Genomic DNA, 19,611 nt, shown 5'->3' with positions numbered 1-19,611 from the left:
GATTTTTTTCTTTGACTCGGGGCAAATTGAAAGCTAAATCAAATACTTGGGAAAGCTCACACCCAGTTTTAGTCCTGAAAATGTATATTGAATACCAATAGTGAGTATTACAATAATTACAATCTAACATATATAGTATAGTTTAGATTGCCTTACAGTTTATATTGCAAAACCGGAATAAATTGGGCAAACTAAACTGAAATATGTAGGAACACGAAGTAAAAGTTAACAAGATCATAATCAAGCGTTGGGTTTTTTTTTTGTACAATCTTGGGTGTGATTGGATATCCTGTTTGATTATTGGCTAGTGATAAAAGCCAATGACCCTTTTAATAGAGAAGAAAAAGAAAGTTATCCCGGGTTAAAACCAGTTTCTTAACCATTATGAAAAAGAAAAGAAAATTTTAGTTTCTCGGCTCGGCCCATTGTAATTGAATGATGCCGCAAAGTTAAACTGAAAATTAAAAATCTGATTGGATTGATTAACTAACTACTATAGAGGCTATCCAGTTGATTCAGGCACGAAAAATATATACACATACACACTTACTTACATATGAGATGACTCAAGTTTGTTTGATAATCCTCCCTTTTTCTATTCTAATGAGAGTTACCCCAACTTTTTATAATTTCAATTGTAAGCAGTAAATTGACGTCACAGTAGATTATTCAGTGAAATGGTTTTTGAAAATATTTTGGGATAGATTATGAACGAATTTTCCATAAAATTTTGCAATAATTTTTTTATAAAACTATTTTGATTGTTAATTGAGAAAAAAGAATATTCTTTTCTGTATATTTTCATTTTTCTTCTTTGAACGCAACAGTAATATACCTCTTTCAAGAATAAATTGTAGCCTTTATAGGACTGATTGTGTAATTAAAATATCAATCCTGACACTAATTACAATATTCTGAAGTTTCTAAAGTGTGTACATACACAGGGCCTACCTACTTGGAAGGAGCTGTTTACAACCTCAAAAAAGACTGAGCAGTTGCAACTCTTGTAAGCCCTTTAATTCTATCCCAATGCTAAAATTATTCATTGAATAGCAAATACCGGATCTAATACTAAGTGTAGATATTATGTAACCAGCATTGCTACCACATGCTCGGTACTAGTTAACTCAATTCCTTCATATAAGGCTATACGCTACTTTTCTTTTTTTTTTCTGTTGACTCATCATTTTTTCGTGTTCTCAGTTTTCTGTCAACCAAGTTTTTCTGTCACTATTGTTGAAAAATTTCTCCAGATAATATAACAATACACACTTCTTTTGCCATTAATCTAATCACCAAAAGCATACAACATAATTTTGTCTTATTATTCATTAGTTGAACATGTCTGCTTTACTTAAAGAAACATTCGCCAGATGCAAAAAGGAAGGACGTAATGCCTTAGTTAATTTCATCACCGCAGGGTTCCCTACCATTGACGATACCATTCCTATTTTACAAAACATGCAAAATGCCGGTGTCGACATTATTGAATTGGGTGTTCCCTTCTCTGATCCGATTGCTGATGGTCCTACTATTCAACAAGCCAACAATATTGCCTTAGATAACGGAATCACTGTTCCTAAATGTTTAGAATTATTATCTCAAGCCAGAGATCAAGGTGTCACCGTGCCAATTATTTTGATGGGATATTATAATCCAATTTTGAAATATGGTGAACAGAAATTTTTAAAAGATGCAGCCGAAGCTGGTGCCAATGGGTTCATTGTCGTTGATTTGCCACCAGAAGAAGCAATCAAATTCAGAACCGAGTGTACCAAATATGGCTTATCATATGTCCCATTGGTTGCTCCTGCCACTTCTAATGATAGATTAAAAATTTTGGGAGAAATCGCCGATTCATTTATTTATGTTGTTTCTAAAATGGGTACCACTGGTGCTTCAACTAAAGTTTCCACGGGGATTCAAGAATTATGTGATCGAGTAAGAAAATATGCTGGACCCGATACTCCATTAGCCGTTGGATTTGGGGTTTCTACTAGAGAACATTTTTTGACCGTTGGTGAAGTTGCCGATGGTGTAGTTATTGGATCAAAAATTATCACTTTGATTGGTGATTCTAAACCAGGTGAAAGAGGTAAAGTTGCTTATGATTACGTCCAATCTATTTTAGGTAATGACTTCAAACCTAATTATCCTAAAACTTTTGAAAGAAATAACAATAACCAAGCTAAAGAAACTAAACCAGTTTTGGAAGAAAACCACAAATATAATCCAAGATTCGGTGATTTCGGTGGTCAATATGTCCCTGAAGCATTACACACCTGTTTGGCTGAATTAGAAAAAGGATTTGAAGATGCCGTTGCTGATCCTGAATTTTGGAAAGAATTTAGAGATTTATATTCATACATTGGAAGACCTTCTTCTTTACACAAGGCAGAAAGATTATCTGAACATGCTGGGGGAGCACAAATCTGGTTGAAAAGAGAAGATTTGAACCATACTGGTTCCCATAAAATCAATAATGCTTTGGCTCAAGTGTTAATTGCCAAGAGATTAGGTAAAAAGAAAATCATTGCTGAAACTGGTGCTGGTCAACATGGTGTCGCCACTGCTACTGCTTGTGCCAAGTTTGGATTGGAATGTACTGTATTCATGGGAGCTGAAGATACTAGACGTCAAGCATTGAATGTTTTCAGAATGAAAATTTTAGGTGCTAATGTTGTCCCAGTTAAAAATGGGACTCAAACTTTAAGAGATGCCACTTCTGAAGCTTTTAGATTTTGGGTATCTAATTTAGAAACTACTCATTATGTTGTTGGATCAGCAATTGGTCCTCACCCATATCCTACTTTGGTTAGAACTTTCCAAAGTGTCATTGGCCAAGAAACCAAAGAACAATTCAAAGCTTTAAACAATGGTAAATTGCCCAATGCAGTTGTTGCTTGTGTTGGTGGTGGTTCCAACTCCACTGGTATGTTTTCTCCATTTGAAAACGATAAAGAAGTTAAATTATTAGGGGTTGAAGCCGGTGGTGATGGCTTAGATACTGAACGTCATTCTGCCACTTTAACAGCTGGTATTCCTGGTGTTTTCCATGGGGTTAAGACTTATGTTTTGCAAGATAATGATGGTCAAGTCCATGATACTCATTCTGTATCTGCTGGTTTGGATTATCCAGGTGTTGGTCCAGAATTGGCTTATTGGAAGAGTATTGGTAGAGCCGAGTTTGTTGCTGCTACTGATGCACAAGCTTTGGAAGGGTTCAGATTATTATCACAATTGGAAGGTATCATTCCTGCTTTGGAAAGTTCTCATGCTATTTATGGTGCTGTTGAATTGGCTAAAACAATGTCTAAAGACCAACATATTGTCATCAATGTATCTGGTAGAGGTGATAAAGATGTCCAATCAGTTGCCGAAGTATTGCCTAAATTGGGTGAACAAATTGGCTGGGACTTGAGATTTGAAGAAGATCCTTCAAAAGTATAGAAAAGTTTTATGTGATTTGTGTAGAGAATAAGTGTATAACAGTATATATATATATATATATCTATTGTGACTCTATAACCTAAAATATACTCAACACAATCCATTTTGTCTAGTCTTCCACGTGATGGCCGTTTATATCATTCATTGCAAATGTTCAGGCATTGTCATCATTATCAAGACCAAAGATGACCAGCCCAAAAAGTTTTTAGCTCTTTGAGCTTCCCCTGTTTCGTCATTATATTGTTCCCATACAAACCCAGTTTTATCAGCTTGATCAAATACATTTTTAACAATATTTATCCTCAAATCATGATAAGTTTTAGCAAATTTCTCTTGTAAATTAGTTGACATATGATGTTTGCTACGAATATAATAATCTTGAATACTATCCAAAATCAAATAATTTATTGGTATCCATATTGGAGATCTCCAATAATCTTCACCTGTCTTATAAAATTCGTCAGCTTTTGATAAAGATCTAATACCATAAGGCGTCCATAATTCTTCTGGGTTGGAAATTAAATTTATAATGTGTTCTAATTTATCAGTATTAGCTTCCGGGATCAACTTGGTTAAAAATGGGAATAATGAAATATATCCTTTGAAACAAACAAAAATATTCTCATCATCATCATTAACTGAAACATCACAATAAGTTTTATCTTCTGGTGACCAATGTAACTTTTCAATGTTATCAATGATATCGTTTTCTAGGTTCTTATAGGTTTCTACATCCTCATCAATATTCAAAATCTCTGCCATTAAACGGATAGATCTTGTCATAATACCAATCCATGATATCAAATCAACATTCAATTCAGCTACATCTGCAGGTAATGCTCGAGGATAATCGTCCAACCCACTAGCAAGACAATGGGTTAAGGTTCTACCTCTCCATCTATATGCTTCGGGGTTTGTTCCTCTGTCAAATTCTTCAACATAACCTTTTTGAGTTCGACGAAACATATCAAGATGTGATTTCAATTTAGGATACACTTGTTTGGTATAATTTGTTAACACTTCGGGGTTTTTCAACACAAAGCCGCCCAAGTTTTCTCTTGATAATGATTCATCGACATTTTTTGGCTCATTAATGGTATCATAATTTCCAACCACAGAATCAAGTAGATACGTGAGAACTAATGTCAATGTTGGAGGATTTACAATTTGTGGACTTTGTACAACAAATTCAGCTGGTACTCTTGATCTCAGTTCTTTACCCAAGATTTGTTCACGGGCAATCCAACCATCTTCATCTATCAAATTAAACCAAGATTTGGTTATTTCTAAAACTAAATCAGAGTCATAATTCAACAATGGCAATAAATGGAACCCTTCATCCCAAAGAAACCCTCGTGGAAAAAATGGTCTTGAAGGAACCAAAGTAAACAACTCGTATGGGCCTTCAAAAGTACCTTCCAATTTGTAACTCTCAAACGAATCTTCATCAAATACAGTTTCCCTATCAACTAGCTGATCACCATAAAAATAGGAAAGTCCCCCTAACAACCCAGACAATACTTCTTTACCAAACTTTTTGTATTTTTTGGAATTGAATGGAGGCGCCAATTCGAAATGGTTATTAAACTTTTCATCAAATGCCTTTAAAGAATTTTGTATTCTAAATTTCAAATTCTCAAAAGTGATTCTTTCTGTGATCGGTGTTAATGCATTGTTATATACAACATCAAATTCACATGACCCTTGATACACTTTTTGAACAAAATGTAAATTTCCTTCAAAATCTTGTAAGTCCCTAAGAATGAACAAATTTTCTGGTGGGATAGCTTCAACACCTCCAAATTTTTCAACAAGTTTTTGAATTGATTCTTGCAACATTGTCATGAAAATGTCTCTTGCCCTCCAAACATTATCATCTGGAACAGTCAAACTATAATGATGTGCCTTTCTAGGATCTAATTCAGGATCAACATCGGTTCTTCCAGCTGGATGGACATTAGTTTTGGGGCCATCGTTAATTTCCAATTCAAATGCACCCAATTCTTCTGAAACACCTGCAAATTTGACATTTCCCTCATATCCTAAAACATTTTTTGGATTCTCCAATTTCAAAAATCCAGTTCTACTCGTGGTCTCGTCACCATTTTCTTCAATGACTTTTTGTTCACCTTCCAATCCACTATACCATATAAAAGAAGTTTTTATATTTTCAAAACCTTTATGAGGTTTAGCTCTAATTTTAACACCCCAAGACAATCCATCGTCACTTTTAACAAAATCAATTATTATTTTGATATGACATTCATCATCATCTATGATTTGCCTCCCACCAATTCTTGGATCATAGGACACCCAATTGGCTTTCGACATTTTGTCATGTTGTTCATAGAAATGTCTTATTTTACCAATACCTTCATAGTCATTAATTGAAAACCACATTAACCCTGATAGCAAGGATCGAGGAAATCTGGGTCTAAGTCCAAAATATAATGCTGATCGATAAGGTCCCCATAATAATGAACTATTGGATATTTGTGAATACTGGGTTGCTAAATCAACGGTATCGTTATTGGATTGTAGTTCATTGTTGTCATACAAATCAAATTTTATTTGATTGCTGGCAAATATCACTTCCAAAAGAAATACAAATGGCAACCACGATAACAATCTCATATTATATCGTTTCAAAAAAAGGGTTGCTAAAGTAGTAAATACACCAAGTATTGAATTGGAGAATTGATGAACGAAAAATATGCCAAGTGTGTGCAAAATAAAGTGAGCGAAAAAATAGACACACCGAATTTGAAGCAAAAGTGAAGAAACGTTTTATTACGTAATAACACTCGTACACTTTTTTTTTTCGTTTTGTATGGGTTCTTTCTTTGATATTGTTGTTCCACACAAATTCCTACTTCTGATATGTGGCCACATAAAAAGGGTCTTGGAAATCGACTAAGCTATGGAGTATATGGAAATGCTATAGTTTCAATAGATTCTGTAATAGAGGCACAGAACCAGGATCAACTGGCAAATACCAATATTACGATTCCTCATAATGATTTCGAGATGAGTAAGAAATCAATACCTATGATGTTCCCCAGACTAAATGATGAAACCGTGGAATTAACTCCTAAACAAAATAGTAATCAGGAATTGGTAGAGAATCAAATTTCCAAGTTCAACATTAATTCATCAATGGCCAATACAATTAACTCCCCAATTAACCCCCCTAAAGGGAAACTACCCAAAGAATTGAGCAATAACACCTATATACCTCAAGATATAATACGAGCATACATGTTTGAATCCAAGTCTTTGACTTCTAACATGGCATATGACCCTATTCATGGAGATCTTTTACAAACATTTGATATTTTTGTTAAATCAGAGGATGCATATGTTGATCTGATGACATTTGTAACAGGCGAATCTCTGTCAATTTTAAATATAACAACGTACGAATCAAAAGATGATTGTATCGTGCTATCGCCAGCATACCAAATTGACTTTTGTGACCCAATATTGCAAATTGAAGTCTCAGACAAAATTGATGGTGTTGGATTGGTGGCAGTTCGAACAGGTGCCAAGGTGTACATTTTAAACATTTGTCTAGATAAGCTTACGTATATTGAAGTGATCCCAAATGTGGTGCTATTTGTCTTGGGAGAAATATCTGCAGACTGCTTGGCTGGAAACGTGCTAGCCGACGTTCGCTTTAGCTCTAATGACAGCAGGAAAGTTGCGGTGGTGGACATCAAGGGTAATTTGACTGTGTGGTATGTCAATAAAACAGTACCAAGTATAAGAAAGTTTATCAAGGAACAATTTGTCAAAGAATTATCGGATTCACAATCATTGTCCAACTGGCGACGCATTTGTTGGCTCCCACTGTGTGATCACTTACTTATTATTTCAAGAGTAGAAATCTTGAAGGTTATGCCTAATTCAGAGTCTTCGGGAAAGATAATAGTTACTTCGAATACGTGGTCTCGAATAAGAGATGTGAATGTGGTTGATGAGTACATGTTTTTGTTGACCTCAAAAGAATTGATTTGGTTTAGTGCTAATGACAGCATGACAAGATTATTATCCTGGAAACATTTTTTAGATGATAGTGACCCATCATTAAAATTTAAAGTTGTGGAAACTTCTCCGAAAGTGTTTACTTGCTTTTTATATTCACAAGTGAACCCCTTAGTTATTGTTTATTCATTCGGATTTAAAGGTAATAAGCCATATAGTTTACGAGATCCTTACTATTTTAGAAAGAGTTCTGATAATTACGATTTGAGACAAATAAACATCACCAAAACAGAGGACGCATTGTTAATTTTTGAATTAACTACCGGGTTAGCAATTCATCTGAGACGTTTAATTAGCAAAAATGAGAATGATATTTCCAATTCCCTGTTTCATTCCAAATTGGTAGATTCTAGTGTCAATAAGCACAGAACAAATTATTTGAAACAGTTTTCCAAGAAAGAAATCAAAAAAATGATACCCCAGTTTTTAAATATAGGTGAACATGATTGTACTACAGCATCACAGCAGATTGATTTAATACAGCGATATGCATACGAACTAGGAAACGGATTTGCCCAAATGGGTAATTCTCAAGCTGCACAACAACTGAATTATTTCTCATTATACGAAGTCTGTAATAGTGTACCGTTAGGGGTAACTGATTTGTTGGAATTAGATGATATGATTGTGCAATTAGAGAACTCATTACCTCCAGAGCGCCTAAAAGTGAAAAGTTTAATCAATAATTCATTCATACGAAGGAACAAGTTTATTAATAAAAAGGAAACAAACACACACATATATGATATTTACCAAATGTTAGAGCAAATCTACCCTACCCATAATAAACCATCGTCAAAACTAGCAGCATCCATATTAATAGGATTATCCCTAATAAAATGTCAATACGAATCAGACGATTTACAGGAAAAATTGCAAAAATCTATAGCCAATGCACCAGAAAAGGTACAAACATTGTTGAATGAATGGGACGAGGAAGACAACGATGATAACTCCCAAACAGAGGGTCTTACACCTACTCAGCATGATTCCCAGTTTATGATTCCAACCATTAAGTCGTCGATTCCGGCACTCAGAGTAAACTCACAACCAAGTCTTCGCCAGCAAGTTTTGACTCAAAATTCACAAACACAAACATTACTCCCTTCATCTTTAAACTCAACTGTTCCATCTATTTCTAGTTTCCCTTCACAAAGGTCAATATCATCACAAGGAAGCCAATCAAGATCAGGTTCGCAGCCTAAAAAGAAACGGAAGAAGAAAGGAGGATTTGCATAGATTGCTGATAGAGCCAGCTGCTGTGTTGCTAGTTTAGGTTAGTATTGAATTAGTTTCTTTTTTGATTGCAAGAATGTGTTTGGCCAATTGTTGTGGATTTGCTCCTTCATCTAATAACTTTATACACAACTGCAAAACAGTTTCGTCTAGTTGAACACAATTCATAAGACGGGCCAATTCAACAATCATGGAATTTGGGTCAGGTGGCATGGTAAGTATGTACTATTTAGAATAAATGTAATTGATGGTTGATTGTGTTTCAATGAATGTCTAACACCTAAAGTTTGTTTATATTTTCTGATTGTTTGTTTTCTTTTTCTTTTTTCCAGCTGATTTTTTTTTTCCACTAAGAAATGCTGATTCAGGTTTGATTGGCCACTTCATAGTGTAATGATAACACCTATTTATTTATGTCGTGGGGCATTTTCACATTATCGACGATACATATCTCAATCAACTCATGACCCTTTGAAAATTGCATTTTTTGGTAGTGATAATTTTAGCGTGGCCAGTTTAAATAAGCTCATTCAATATCAAAAGAAAAACCCAGACAAGGTCGATAGCGTTCATGTCATCACAAGAAGCCTTAAGCCACAAGGAAGATATATGAAAACAGTGCAGGATCTTCCAGTTGGCAAATTTTCTAGTCAACAGGGTCTATCCATAATGAGAGCGGATACTTCTCAGGAAATAAGACAGCTTTCAGAACAATATCTTTTCAATCTTGTGATCGCTGTATCATATGGTAGACTCATTCCTTCAACATTCATACAACATTGCAAGTATGGTGGACTTAATGTTCACCCGTCACTTCTACCGAAATATTGTGGCTCGTCACCATTGCAGTATGCCCTATTGAATGATGATAAATTTACTGGATGTACCGTTCAAACATTACATCCTACAAAATTCGATCATGGTGATATTATAATACAATCTTCAGAAATACCTATACTGGATGATGACAATTCTGTTTCATTATTCAAAAAATTTGGCGAGATTGGAGGTGATCTTTTAGTTAAATCAATAGACCAGGGCTTGTTTGTCAACCCGACCCCAATAGAAAACAATTATACACGTTCAATGGCTCCTAAAATCCCTAAAGCCAAACTGCAAGTTTTTTGGAACAAATATCTGGCTCGAGAAATCAAGAGACTATACGATGCATTAGGGCCGATCTTTACGTTTCTAAACGTTAATGTAATCAGAAAAAGAAAACAAATATGTGAAAAGCAACGGGTGATATTATCTTGCGTCAAAGAGTATCAGTTAACAGACTCATTTGAACAATTGAAAGAACCAGGAGATTTTCTGTTGGTAGAAGAAGGACTTCTTGTTAAAGCCAAAAAAGGTGGGGTTTTAGTTGAGAGAATAAAAATGCAAGCCCAAGAAGAGGAAAGCCCAGAAAAATTTATAGGCACATATTCCAAAAAAGTGGGACCAGACATGCCCAAACATTTCATAAATTGATTGAACAAAAAAAGGGCCAGTCAATGCCAACTACATATATAAGGTAAGAAATAAAAAAAACACCAACAAATGTGTACTTCTATTGAACCTTAATATACATATACTTGTAAATAGACAAAAAAAAAAAAAAAAGAAAGGACTAGAGAGTTACTTGACAATGCTTGTTAAATTCTTGAACAGCAATACCAATTTTCTGATATAAGAAATTTCTGCTAGTTCTATCTGGAATAGGTATGAATGGACCCTTTTTAGCTTTCAACTGAATTGTCAATCCTGTAGGTTCAACTGAAATCGACTTGATTTGCTCAAACTTAATTACCCATTTCGACAATAATGAATTTATATCAAACAAAATTATCAATTTGAAGGAAATCAAAACCGCAATCTCTTCGCCTGGTAAAAGCAAATGTGCCAAATACTTTTGATTATAGTAGACACCACCATCCACATTATTAAGCCAAAATTGACCTTGTGCTTCTCTTTGTGAATATGGCTTGACAACCCCATTAGGGTTTACATATCGTGGCAATCGAACCTTATCTAACCCCTCACTATCGAAAACAGTCGTGGTATTACGAATTCCCTCACTGACATTTGATGCCAAATCAAAAAACCCAATGGCGGTTTTTGTGGGCAATCCAATAATTCCTTTGCCTAGCCCCTTGAAAAATCCTGCAGCGCCATCACTATTTGCCCCTTCAATAGGAGCTGTGGCCACTCCCGTAACACCTGAAGACAACGAATCGAAAAAAGAATTAGCACCAGTAGCGAACCCATACAATGCGTGTTTTGGTCTGTTTCTCCTTGTATTCAAACGACGGCGTTCTTGGAACAGTTTATCCATAGTGGCTACCGACAACCCTTTAGCAATAGATCCAGTTACCTTCGAAATAGAATCGGAAAATCCAAAAACAGACTTCTTAACAAAACTCAATCCACCCTTAGCAATACCAATCCCTAACTCTTGCGGACGGTCATTCAAAACAAATCCTTGGTAAGGTTCATAAAATATATCAATGACACCCGAAGAAAGCAAATTAAACAAACCCACTGGATTCCCCAAAAAGTCAGCTGATCCAATGATATTATGAAGCTGATAGAAAAAGGCTTGGCTATAATGTGTTTGAATTGAATCAGCCAAAATTGGGATCGGTACCCTTATATTTTCAATAAACAAAGCATTTAACTTTATTGGTGCATCATTTATATTTCCGATTGCCATTGTCAAAATATTAACGAAAAACATCAATGTGTTTTGGGATGAACCCTTATCCTCTGCATTGACCCTTTCGGTTCGCACAAATGATAAGTTTGCTTGAAGTGGTTGTAAATGTAATGCTTCAAAATATATATCGCTGGTGTCGCTAAGCTTAGCTGGCTCGGGTATATTCAAGTTGTCATCACATAGCCTGTCTACATGTTGCTTGTTCCATGATGCCCCTGGAAACTTGGAAAAATCCAATAATGCAAAAAGGAAATCTTCATCAATCTCTAATGTCATTTCTTGCAACAAAAGGGTAGCATACTTAATGAACAATACACCATGTGTATCATCTTTCACACGGCAGATAGATCCCGAGAATGCTGGATGGCTATTCAACTCTTTCCCGGTTTTCGGAATAACACTTGGGTATAAAATAATTGGGAATATGCCTCCATAAAGTTGATTATCAATCTGAATCCATTTCAATTTTGCACTAATATTTTGATACAAATTAGACTCATTATATCTAAACTCTAATCCTTTCAAAGTTATATAACACAATTCTTGATCTCTTGTATTGATCAAAGACACCCCAAATCCGTCAAACTTTGTAACGATTTTGGTGTGGTAATTTTCATCATTTTCTACCGCTTCAAATTGACCAGTGTGACTATTTGCCACTGAGCTCGACGAAGTCGAACCACCTTTTATCTGGTATAGACTACTGGATGGGTCATAATTTGAAATAACCAAGGATTGTGTAGGTCCATCAGCAACAACATTGAGGTCAACAATTCTCTGTTCCTTGTCATTTGTAGCAGGAAGTCTAAAGGGCTTCAAGTTACCAATTTCTGCCAAACTTACCGCACGCTCTCGTCCATGTGATCTAATGATTATTTCCTTGATAATAGCATTCGGATAATCATATGCATACGGCATTACACTTTTTGGTGGAACCTTGTAATAGATTGGTTTATATGGTGTTTCACTTTTTACAACTTCACCATTGGCATTAATATTTGGATCGTTCTGGTAAATATAGAACTCTTCATTAGTAAAGTTTCGAATAGAAAATGGCCATTGATCATTACCATTTTCTATATGAATAAACACGGTTGCATCTTCTAGCATTATCGTGGCTTTCACCAATACTTGTCCCACATCCTTTTTAAGTACTTTCACAAACATTTGTCCAACATCATTAATACAGAATGGCTGTGACCAAGACATTGATCCTGATGCTTGTGGGAACTTCATCATCAAATTCTTTTTCTCTAGCATGCGCAAACCATAAAGGGGCAACGATCCACCAGACTTTATAGACAAATGTTTTGTGGTGCCAACTTCCACAATCTGCAACTCTTCTTCTAGCTTATTGACAAAGATATATCTCGGAGTAATGCTTATAACCTTAGTTAAATTGTATTTGCCTTCTCCTTCTGAAACTGTGACACCAAGATCAATTTCCATTTGTTTCCCCGTAATCTGTAATTTGACTTCATTCGATTGCCCAAGAGCATCAAAACTCATAGGCTGAGACCAAATCGAATCTTCGGCTCTTATGATTGCTCGATTCTTGGTGTCACCATGCTTCTCAAATGAAAACATAACAGGTGTAATCTTGCGTTCTTCATCAGACCTACCAAGCAGTTCAATAGTGTTACCTCGCTCGCTGATAGCTAAATTCAAATTCGATCGATTCAAAATAATATATGGGGAATAAATCACAACTTTTAAACTTGTACTATCTGACTTTTTTCTAGGGTAATATATCCTCAACTTGAGTATCCTGTTGTTAACATCTTGTAATGTAATTGTATTTTCTCTTTCAAATTCACTTTTCTTGGGATGATTTATTACAGCAAATTCCGATTTCTTAAAGCTGGTGTTCACGGGTTCAACACTAAGAAGTAGTAAGCTCTCCAAATTAACAACATGAACATAACTCTTGACACCTTTCTCTACTCTGCCTGTCCAATCTTTCCTTGCATGTTTATCATATAATCTATACTTGAAATCAAATGGAAGCAAGTTCTCAATTTCTAATGGTGCAGACACCACTAATTTCATATGTGGGTACACATTGGCCAAAGGTTCCTCTTTGTCATATACTGCCTCTGCTTGAAAATAATAAACAGACTTATCGTCTTTACTTGTTGCACGACAACTTAGTGCAATACAACCTTTCATAGCATCCTTCCAGTATAGTTGCTCTTCAGACCAACCGTATGAAATATTGGTCTCTGGTTTAATCTTCAATTTCCCTCCATAAACCAAATCAATAGGTAAAGACTTCGTTTCCTTAGACCCAATGCACAATTCTTTATCCCCTCTTGTATCGCTGATGTCAATAATGATAGGTATATCAGCGTCATTCTCTATCATAACTGTTGATCTCAATCTAATAACTTTGACATTATCCTCTCTTAGCATAATATCAACCGATAATCTATTATGAACTCCACAGACGGGAGGTTGCATAATATACAACTCCTCTCCAACACTAGACGCTGATACTCTGACAATATTCTGGTACTCACTATCAACAAATCTGATTCCCAATGTACTAGCATCATCCGCATCCAAGTTTTCACGGATGGATCTCCAGTCCTCAAAGCTCCAAGGTTTAGAATCCCATGATTTGATTCCAGTTTTGGTTTCGAATTCATTTGCATCATTCCAAACTTCCAAATCTAAACCAGTCTCATTCACTATCACGTATGGGTAATCTTCACCTCTTGGTTTTAATTTTTCTCTGGAAGTAATCAAATCGGATACTTGAGATAGCAATGCTACTGCTTTGGATGTAAGCGTCACTTGAGCTACCTGTCTAGAAATCACCTCTACTAATAATTGAGGCTTTGGGTGTCGGGATTTTGACATGTAAACTGCTATTGGCCAACTTTCAACCAATGGCTCCCAAGATGATCGTGCATAATTGAATATATTTATATAATGCTCAATATGTACCTCAGCATTAAGATCCGTGGACCAGTTAATTGCTCGTGCTTCAAAAGGTTTGATTTTCATATCAAGGACAGGCAATTCTGATACATCACCAATCAAAACAAATCTCAAACCACCAAAATTGGCATTCATCTCTTCACCTTTCACAATAGCAACACCTTCTGGAATTCGAGGAGCCTCATAATCAGAATCATCGGAATATGTTGAAAGTACACTCGGAGCGTATTGTGAAAGCCTCTTTTTGAAATTCTTTGAAAACTGAAACTCTTCTGAATTCGATGTATCCTCTACAACACCTTGGTGCTTCATGTATAGCTCATTGGCTCTATTGAATATACCCAATGCAAGTCGAATATCTCTCAACGAAACTCTTACAATTAATGGATCTATGGATGCTTGAATGTTTGTCAAGAACTTGGTGGCGGTAGAGCCACGGGAATCATGTGCAAAAGATATGGAAAAATCATCAATAATTCTATACCGAGAAGTATCCTGCTCGTTCATATCCATCAAATACATTCCAATGTTATTTGCAGCTAACGAGATTACATTCTGTTGAGTAACTAAAATTTGTCCAACTTTGAACACAACTGCTTCAGTATTTTCTCGGGTATCATCTGCAAGTAAAAGAACAGATGGCTCGATTATATTGAGTGAAAACCCTACCTTGCTTGAACTCAGGTTTTCCGGTTTAGTAGTTTCAGTGTTTAGAATTTTTGCAGAACTTGTTGTAATAGACGTTCTAGACTGTTGTCTTGGCCTCTCAGCAAAAGGTGGCGATGCTTCTTGTTCAATTGCCTTGTTTATAAACAGTTGTACTTCGAACAAGTAGTCGAGTGCTAATATTGTTTGGGGTTTCTCGATTGTTAACATAGCAGTTATATTCCTACTTTCTGCAGGACCTTCGGTCGTAACTAACAACGTGAATTGGTTATCAACACCATCAACGCTAGGAATGATCACAGGGAATTTGCTATCTGTATTAACTCTGGTATCTTTGACAACAAATGACTTGATTTTAACATTGGCATTAAAGTGCCCATCGTGCAACATATCAAATTCGCAAATAAATTTGTTCATTGTAAAAGAAGACAATGAGTAATCTTTCAACGTAGCAGTACTCGAAGTTCCATTGTAAATAGTCAAAGCTACTCGAGGAACGTCAAACTTTAAGTCAACCATTTTATGATTTCCAGGGATATCGGTATCCTCGGTATCAGGAGAAACTATTGCTGCTGGCTGTTGGGGTGATTCAGCATGTATCATTTGAGTGTTGTGTCTGAGAACTTCGTTCGCATAAACAGCATCTTCTTCAACATCCTGTAAATTAGAATCTGAGTCATCAAACGTAAAGGCTCTGTTCACAGAATCAGAGAGCTGTGTCAACATTTTTAATTGAATTTCAGTTAGATGCAAATCTAACTCGGGCATCTTGCCACGTACCACAAACGTTGGTACGTCTTTAACGTATTTCTCTGAATATGCTATATCAAAGGAAATATCCAAATCATCTACCATATGCAGATCTTGTTTTATATCATTTTCAAACTCCAAATGTGACATAACATTAACATTACGAATACCAACTTGTATCGTATTACTTGAATCTTTGTATTGATTATGGGCATAAATCTCTCCCAAATTGGCCACTAACTTGTTAGTATTATGATTTACAAATGGAAAAACGATTGTAGGTGCATGGATTAAAACATTAAACAATAATTGAGCAGGTAATTGGGCAGACTGATTGATGGCAGCTTGACGTGCACTATCATAGATTGCCTTCATTTTAAGGAACTGACTTAAATACGCCAATATTCTATTGAATGATGCCTCGATAAAATTTATTGTGATAGCACCTGTTTCAAATTCCACAACTGATGGTTTATTTTGAGTGACATTATCGTAAGCCTTATAAGAAAACTGAGCCAAATTGTCACCATCAATGTGAATAAGATTTCTAATCAACGAATCTCTGGGAGAGCCTTGGTTTACTTCATCATGCAATGCAAATGCTCCAAGTTTACCTTGTATATCCATTGTATCCGGTAACAAGAACACTTTCACTTCAGCCGAGCTCAACTGTAATGTCGCCAATTTGATGCCATCTTCATTAAGAACGATAATTATACTTTCTAATGCAACATTGACATTAATTTTCTGTGGTGAAGTATCTTCGCTTGAACTGGCATTTATTAACTCGTCAGCTGGTGTTGCTGGTGCGTTTGGATCAGTAAAAGTATTTAACACAAAATTCAACAAGCTCAAGTAAGATTTTCTTGTAACCACGAATTTGACAACAGCAATTTGCATATCGACATCTTGGTCGAATACCTCGATCTCTTTATTTTTAAACATAACCAACCTTTGCTTTCGTGAGTATTTCATTTCAAGCAAGTTCTTCTTTTCACCTTCACTATTTGACGATACTAACTTTTGAAACTCTGGCACTCCTGATTTTTCAATGTGATCCAATAAGCTGATGTCAAAAACACTTAATGTTAAATACATGTCGGCAAGGGTTTTGTAGAAATTCAATGCCATGGACTCACCAACAATTTCCGCCAATGGCTCCGTTTGCAATGTTACCGCATCTATGCATCTAGAGAGCGAAATCTGCACCAACTTAACATTCAAATCAAACTCAAATTGATGCTGATCTTTATTTGTTGGAGCATTAGGCTTACTGATCGGTTGGGTAGAATCTTCAATATCAACATCCTCAATACCCCTGTTGTTACCAAATGCATTAAAAATACTGGAAGAATCCGAACTTTCAAAATCTGTGTTGGGAATTGCCACATCTATAATCTGCATTAAAGTCTTATACTGGAAATCATTAATGGCTAAGGCAACCTTGGGGACATCTCCACGTATTCTTATTCTAGCCAAGTTTTGGGCATCTGGAATAATAGAAATACCTAAAAGTAAACCCAAATTGAATGTATCTAAAACATATGTTGATCTATCGGTGGAATACAACTGCTCCATTGTGGTTTTGATATTGTGTCCCACTAAAAATCTTGCGTCTTCAAGATTCACATGGAATTGATCATACATCAAGTTTTTCAAACTCTCCCAATCCTCAGCAGAGTATTGCTGTTTCTCCTTGTATTCTTTAATTTTTGATTTATCAACTAAATCGCTGATTACACTTATATGCCCTGCATCAAGAATAGCTACTGGGGACTTCACACTAGCAGGATCAAGTGGTAGAATTATCAAAGGTGTTTGTAAATCCAACTTGACATTTATTGTTTTGTGCTCTTCCAATGCATATTCTAACCCCATTCTAGTCTGAGTAGTCAATCCTTCGACAGTTGACTCCGCTGCATTCATAATTGCTCCCACGGTATCTAAATGAATTTTAGGTGGCGTGAAAAATTTGATAATTTCTTCTATGAACTTGGGGTTGTAATAAATAGTCATCGATTTCAATTTTCCAACAAGAATTGAGTCTGCTTCTTGATCCAATGGATTGTTTTCAAACGATAACTGCAAAAAGGGCTTTTCAAAGCTATCACCTTGGTGGTTTTCTTCATCTTGCTTGACACTAACTATATGTTTGTATAGAGATGTATCGGTGTTGTCTTCAATTCTAAACTCCTCCATCTGGAAACTAGCGAGAAATGAATCTGGGCGCTCATAAAACTGTGTTTTACAGCCTTCAAAAACAATTTCGCCTAAAGTAGTTGTCTTGTTGCGCTTGATAGTAAACCCCCCCTTGTTTAAATGCATTGTGACTTGCATCTTCACCCATTCTCCGGGAATATCCACTGTTACTGCATCGGCATTCTCATCATAATCAATAGCATCATAAAGTGCTTTCCGTTGTTCATCACTCAAAGAAAGATCAATTTTTTCACTAGATTGGGATTCGTTATTCAGTTTTTCTTTGCTCTCATTCAGCTGTTTGGACCCACCCCACCAGCTTGAAAGCCAGCCACCGCCACCAGTAGATTGGGCATCATTGGCAGATTTACTCTCAGTGTCGTACAAGGTAGAAATATTCTTCTTTTCTTTCTTCAATTCATTTCTAGTGAATGAACGATATAGTTTTATATCTTCATAAGGTAAGTCCCATTCCAAATCATCAAGTGATTTTTGTTGCTCAGGCGACATTTTGTTTTCTAATTTTAATTTCCATAATTTGATATATTCCTTTCTCTGGTCTCGTCTTTTCTCAAAGTATGCCCAACTCCACTTATAATTTCTTTCGTGTATTTCATCTAACACAGCCTTGGCTGCATATTGAAACCATTCCTTTGGAGATTCACTGGGTGCAATTTTAGGACGAAATTTTCTAAATTTTTCAGTTTTCATAAACCAGTGAAATTTGGATGCAGTCCACAACAAATTTTGATATTGTTGGGAATTCAATTCAACTCCAAATTCCTCAAAAAATAAGTCTGTATCAATATGCGGGATAGATGCGGTTGTTCCAGTCTTATTAACTGTCAACTTACCATTACCGGTGACGGGTTTTAATAAATATTCTATGTCAGTCAACGTTTTTTGGAAAGCATCATGCATTTCTTCACGATTGAGATTTGAATACAACTCAGTCCCCTGAGTATCCATGTAACAAGAAAGGTTCTTCAAAGTCAATAATTTCCTTGTAAGCGATTGGGTAATATTGATAAAGGAAGGTACCCAATCCTCGTCTGTTGAAACTGCTGACAATTCATCCAAAGTAAATCCTATCGAATATGGAGTCTCGGTTAAAACAGAATCATCCTCATACTTTAAATGTATGTTCTTTATAGTGACTTGGAGGTTATCCACTATTTTGGTTACTAAGGATTCAACAAAGGTTTCATTCTCTAAATCGGTACCCAACTCTTGTGATTTTGCATCCAAAAATGTTTCTAACTGAGCCAATTTTTCCTTTTTTACCGCTTGCAGTCTCAATTCCTCCTCTTCTAAATCATAATCTTGAATAATTTTAGGTGATACCAATAAATAGACATCTTCGATAATAACTCTAACTGGTTTCCCTTTTAAGTTTGACCATGGAATTTGTAAAGTCAATTGCCCCAATTGACCAAATTTAACATCTACTGGTAATTTGAATTTATCAAGACTCTCTTTCCTTAGACGCAAATTTCTCAATTTAACATCTCCACTCCATATTCCAATGTTTAACTGGTTTGTGTCGAAATTTTCCAAATAAGATCCCAAGAAACGATTTACCAAGTTTGCTACGAGTGACTCAAACATATTCTAGCGCTGTAGTA

General features: G+C 35.7%; 6 protein-coding genes across 6 annotated transcripts; 3 read left to right on the top strand and 3 right to left on the bottom strand. All coding sequences in view use genetic code 12, as the record gives it.

Moving 5' to 3' along the window:
* Positions 1–1,341: 1,341 nt before the first annotated feature.
* Positions 1,342–3,450, top strand: TRP5 (tryptophan synthase; the record flags this gene model as incomplete). Its single annotated transcript, XM_705220.2, has 1 exon — positions 1,342–3,450. The coding sequence occupies one exon, from the start codon at positions 1,342–1,344 to the stop codon at positions 3,448–3,450; it is 2,109 nt and encodes a 702-aa protein (XP_710312.1).
* Positions 3,451–3,591: 141 nt separating this feature from the next.
* CWH41 (Cwh41p) lies at positions 3,592–6,084 on the bottom strand (the record flags this gene model as incomplete). Its single annotated transcript, XM_706776.2, has 1 exon — positions 3,592–6,084. The coding sequence occupies one exon, from the start codon at positions 6,082–6,084 to the stop codon at positions 3,592–3,594; it is 2,493 nt and encodes an 830-aa protein (XP_711869.2).
* Positions 6,085–6,330: 246 nt separating this feature from the next.
* On the top strand, positions 6,331–8,733 carry CAALFM_C406090CA (uncharacterized protein; the record flags this gene model as incomplete). Its single annotated transcript, XM_706775.2, has 1 exon — positions 6,331–8,733. One exon carries the CDS (start codon positions 6,331–6,333, stop codon positions 8,731–8,733), a length of 2,403 nt encoding a protein of 800 aa, XP_711868.2.
* A 33-nt stretch (positions 8,734–8,766) lies between these two features.
* Positions 8,767–8,943, bottom strand: CAALFM_C406080WA (uncharacterized protein; the record flags this gene model as incomplete). Its single annotated transcript, XM_019475393.1, has 1 exon — positions 8,767–8,943. One exon carries the CDS (start codon positions 8,941–8,943, stop codon positions 8,767–8,769), a length of 177 nt encoding a protein of 58 aa, XP_019330938.1.
* Positions 8,944–9,123: 180 nt separating this feature from the next.
* On the top strand, positions 9,124–10,203 carry FMT1 (methionyl-tRNA formyltransferase; the record flags this gene model as incomplete). The annotated part of the gene is made up of 1 exon (XM_706773.2): positions 9,124–10,203. The coding sequence occupies one exon, from the start codon at positions 9,124–9,126 to the stop codon at positions 10,201–10,203; it is 1,080 nt and encodes a 359-aa protein (XP_711866.2).
* A 139-nt stretch (positions 10,204–10,342) lies between these two features.
* Positions 10,343–19,594, bottom strand: VPS13 (membrane morphogenesis protein; the record flags this gene model as incomplete). Its single annotated transcript, XM_706771.2, has 1 exon — positions 10,343–19,594. One exon carries the CDS (start codon positions 19,592–19,594, stop codon positions 10,343–10,345), a length of 9,252 nt encoding a protein of 3,083 aa, XP_711864.2.
* Positions 19,595–19,611: the final 17 nt, after the last annotated feature.

The sequence above is a fragment of the Candida albicans genome, chromosome 4 (genome assembly GCF_000182965.3).
Source record: "Candida albicans SC5314 chromosome 4, complete sequence".
Classification (NCBI taxonomy): domain Eukaryota; kingdom Fungi; phylum Ascomycota; class Pichiomycetes; order Serinales; family Debaryomycetaceae; genus Candida; species Candida albicans.
This window is presented reverse-complemented; position numbering and strand designations above follow the sequence as displayed.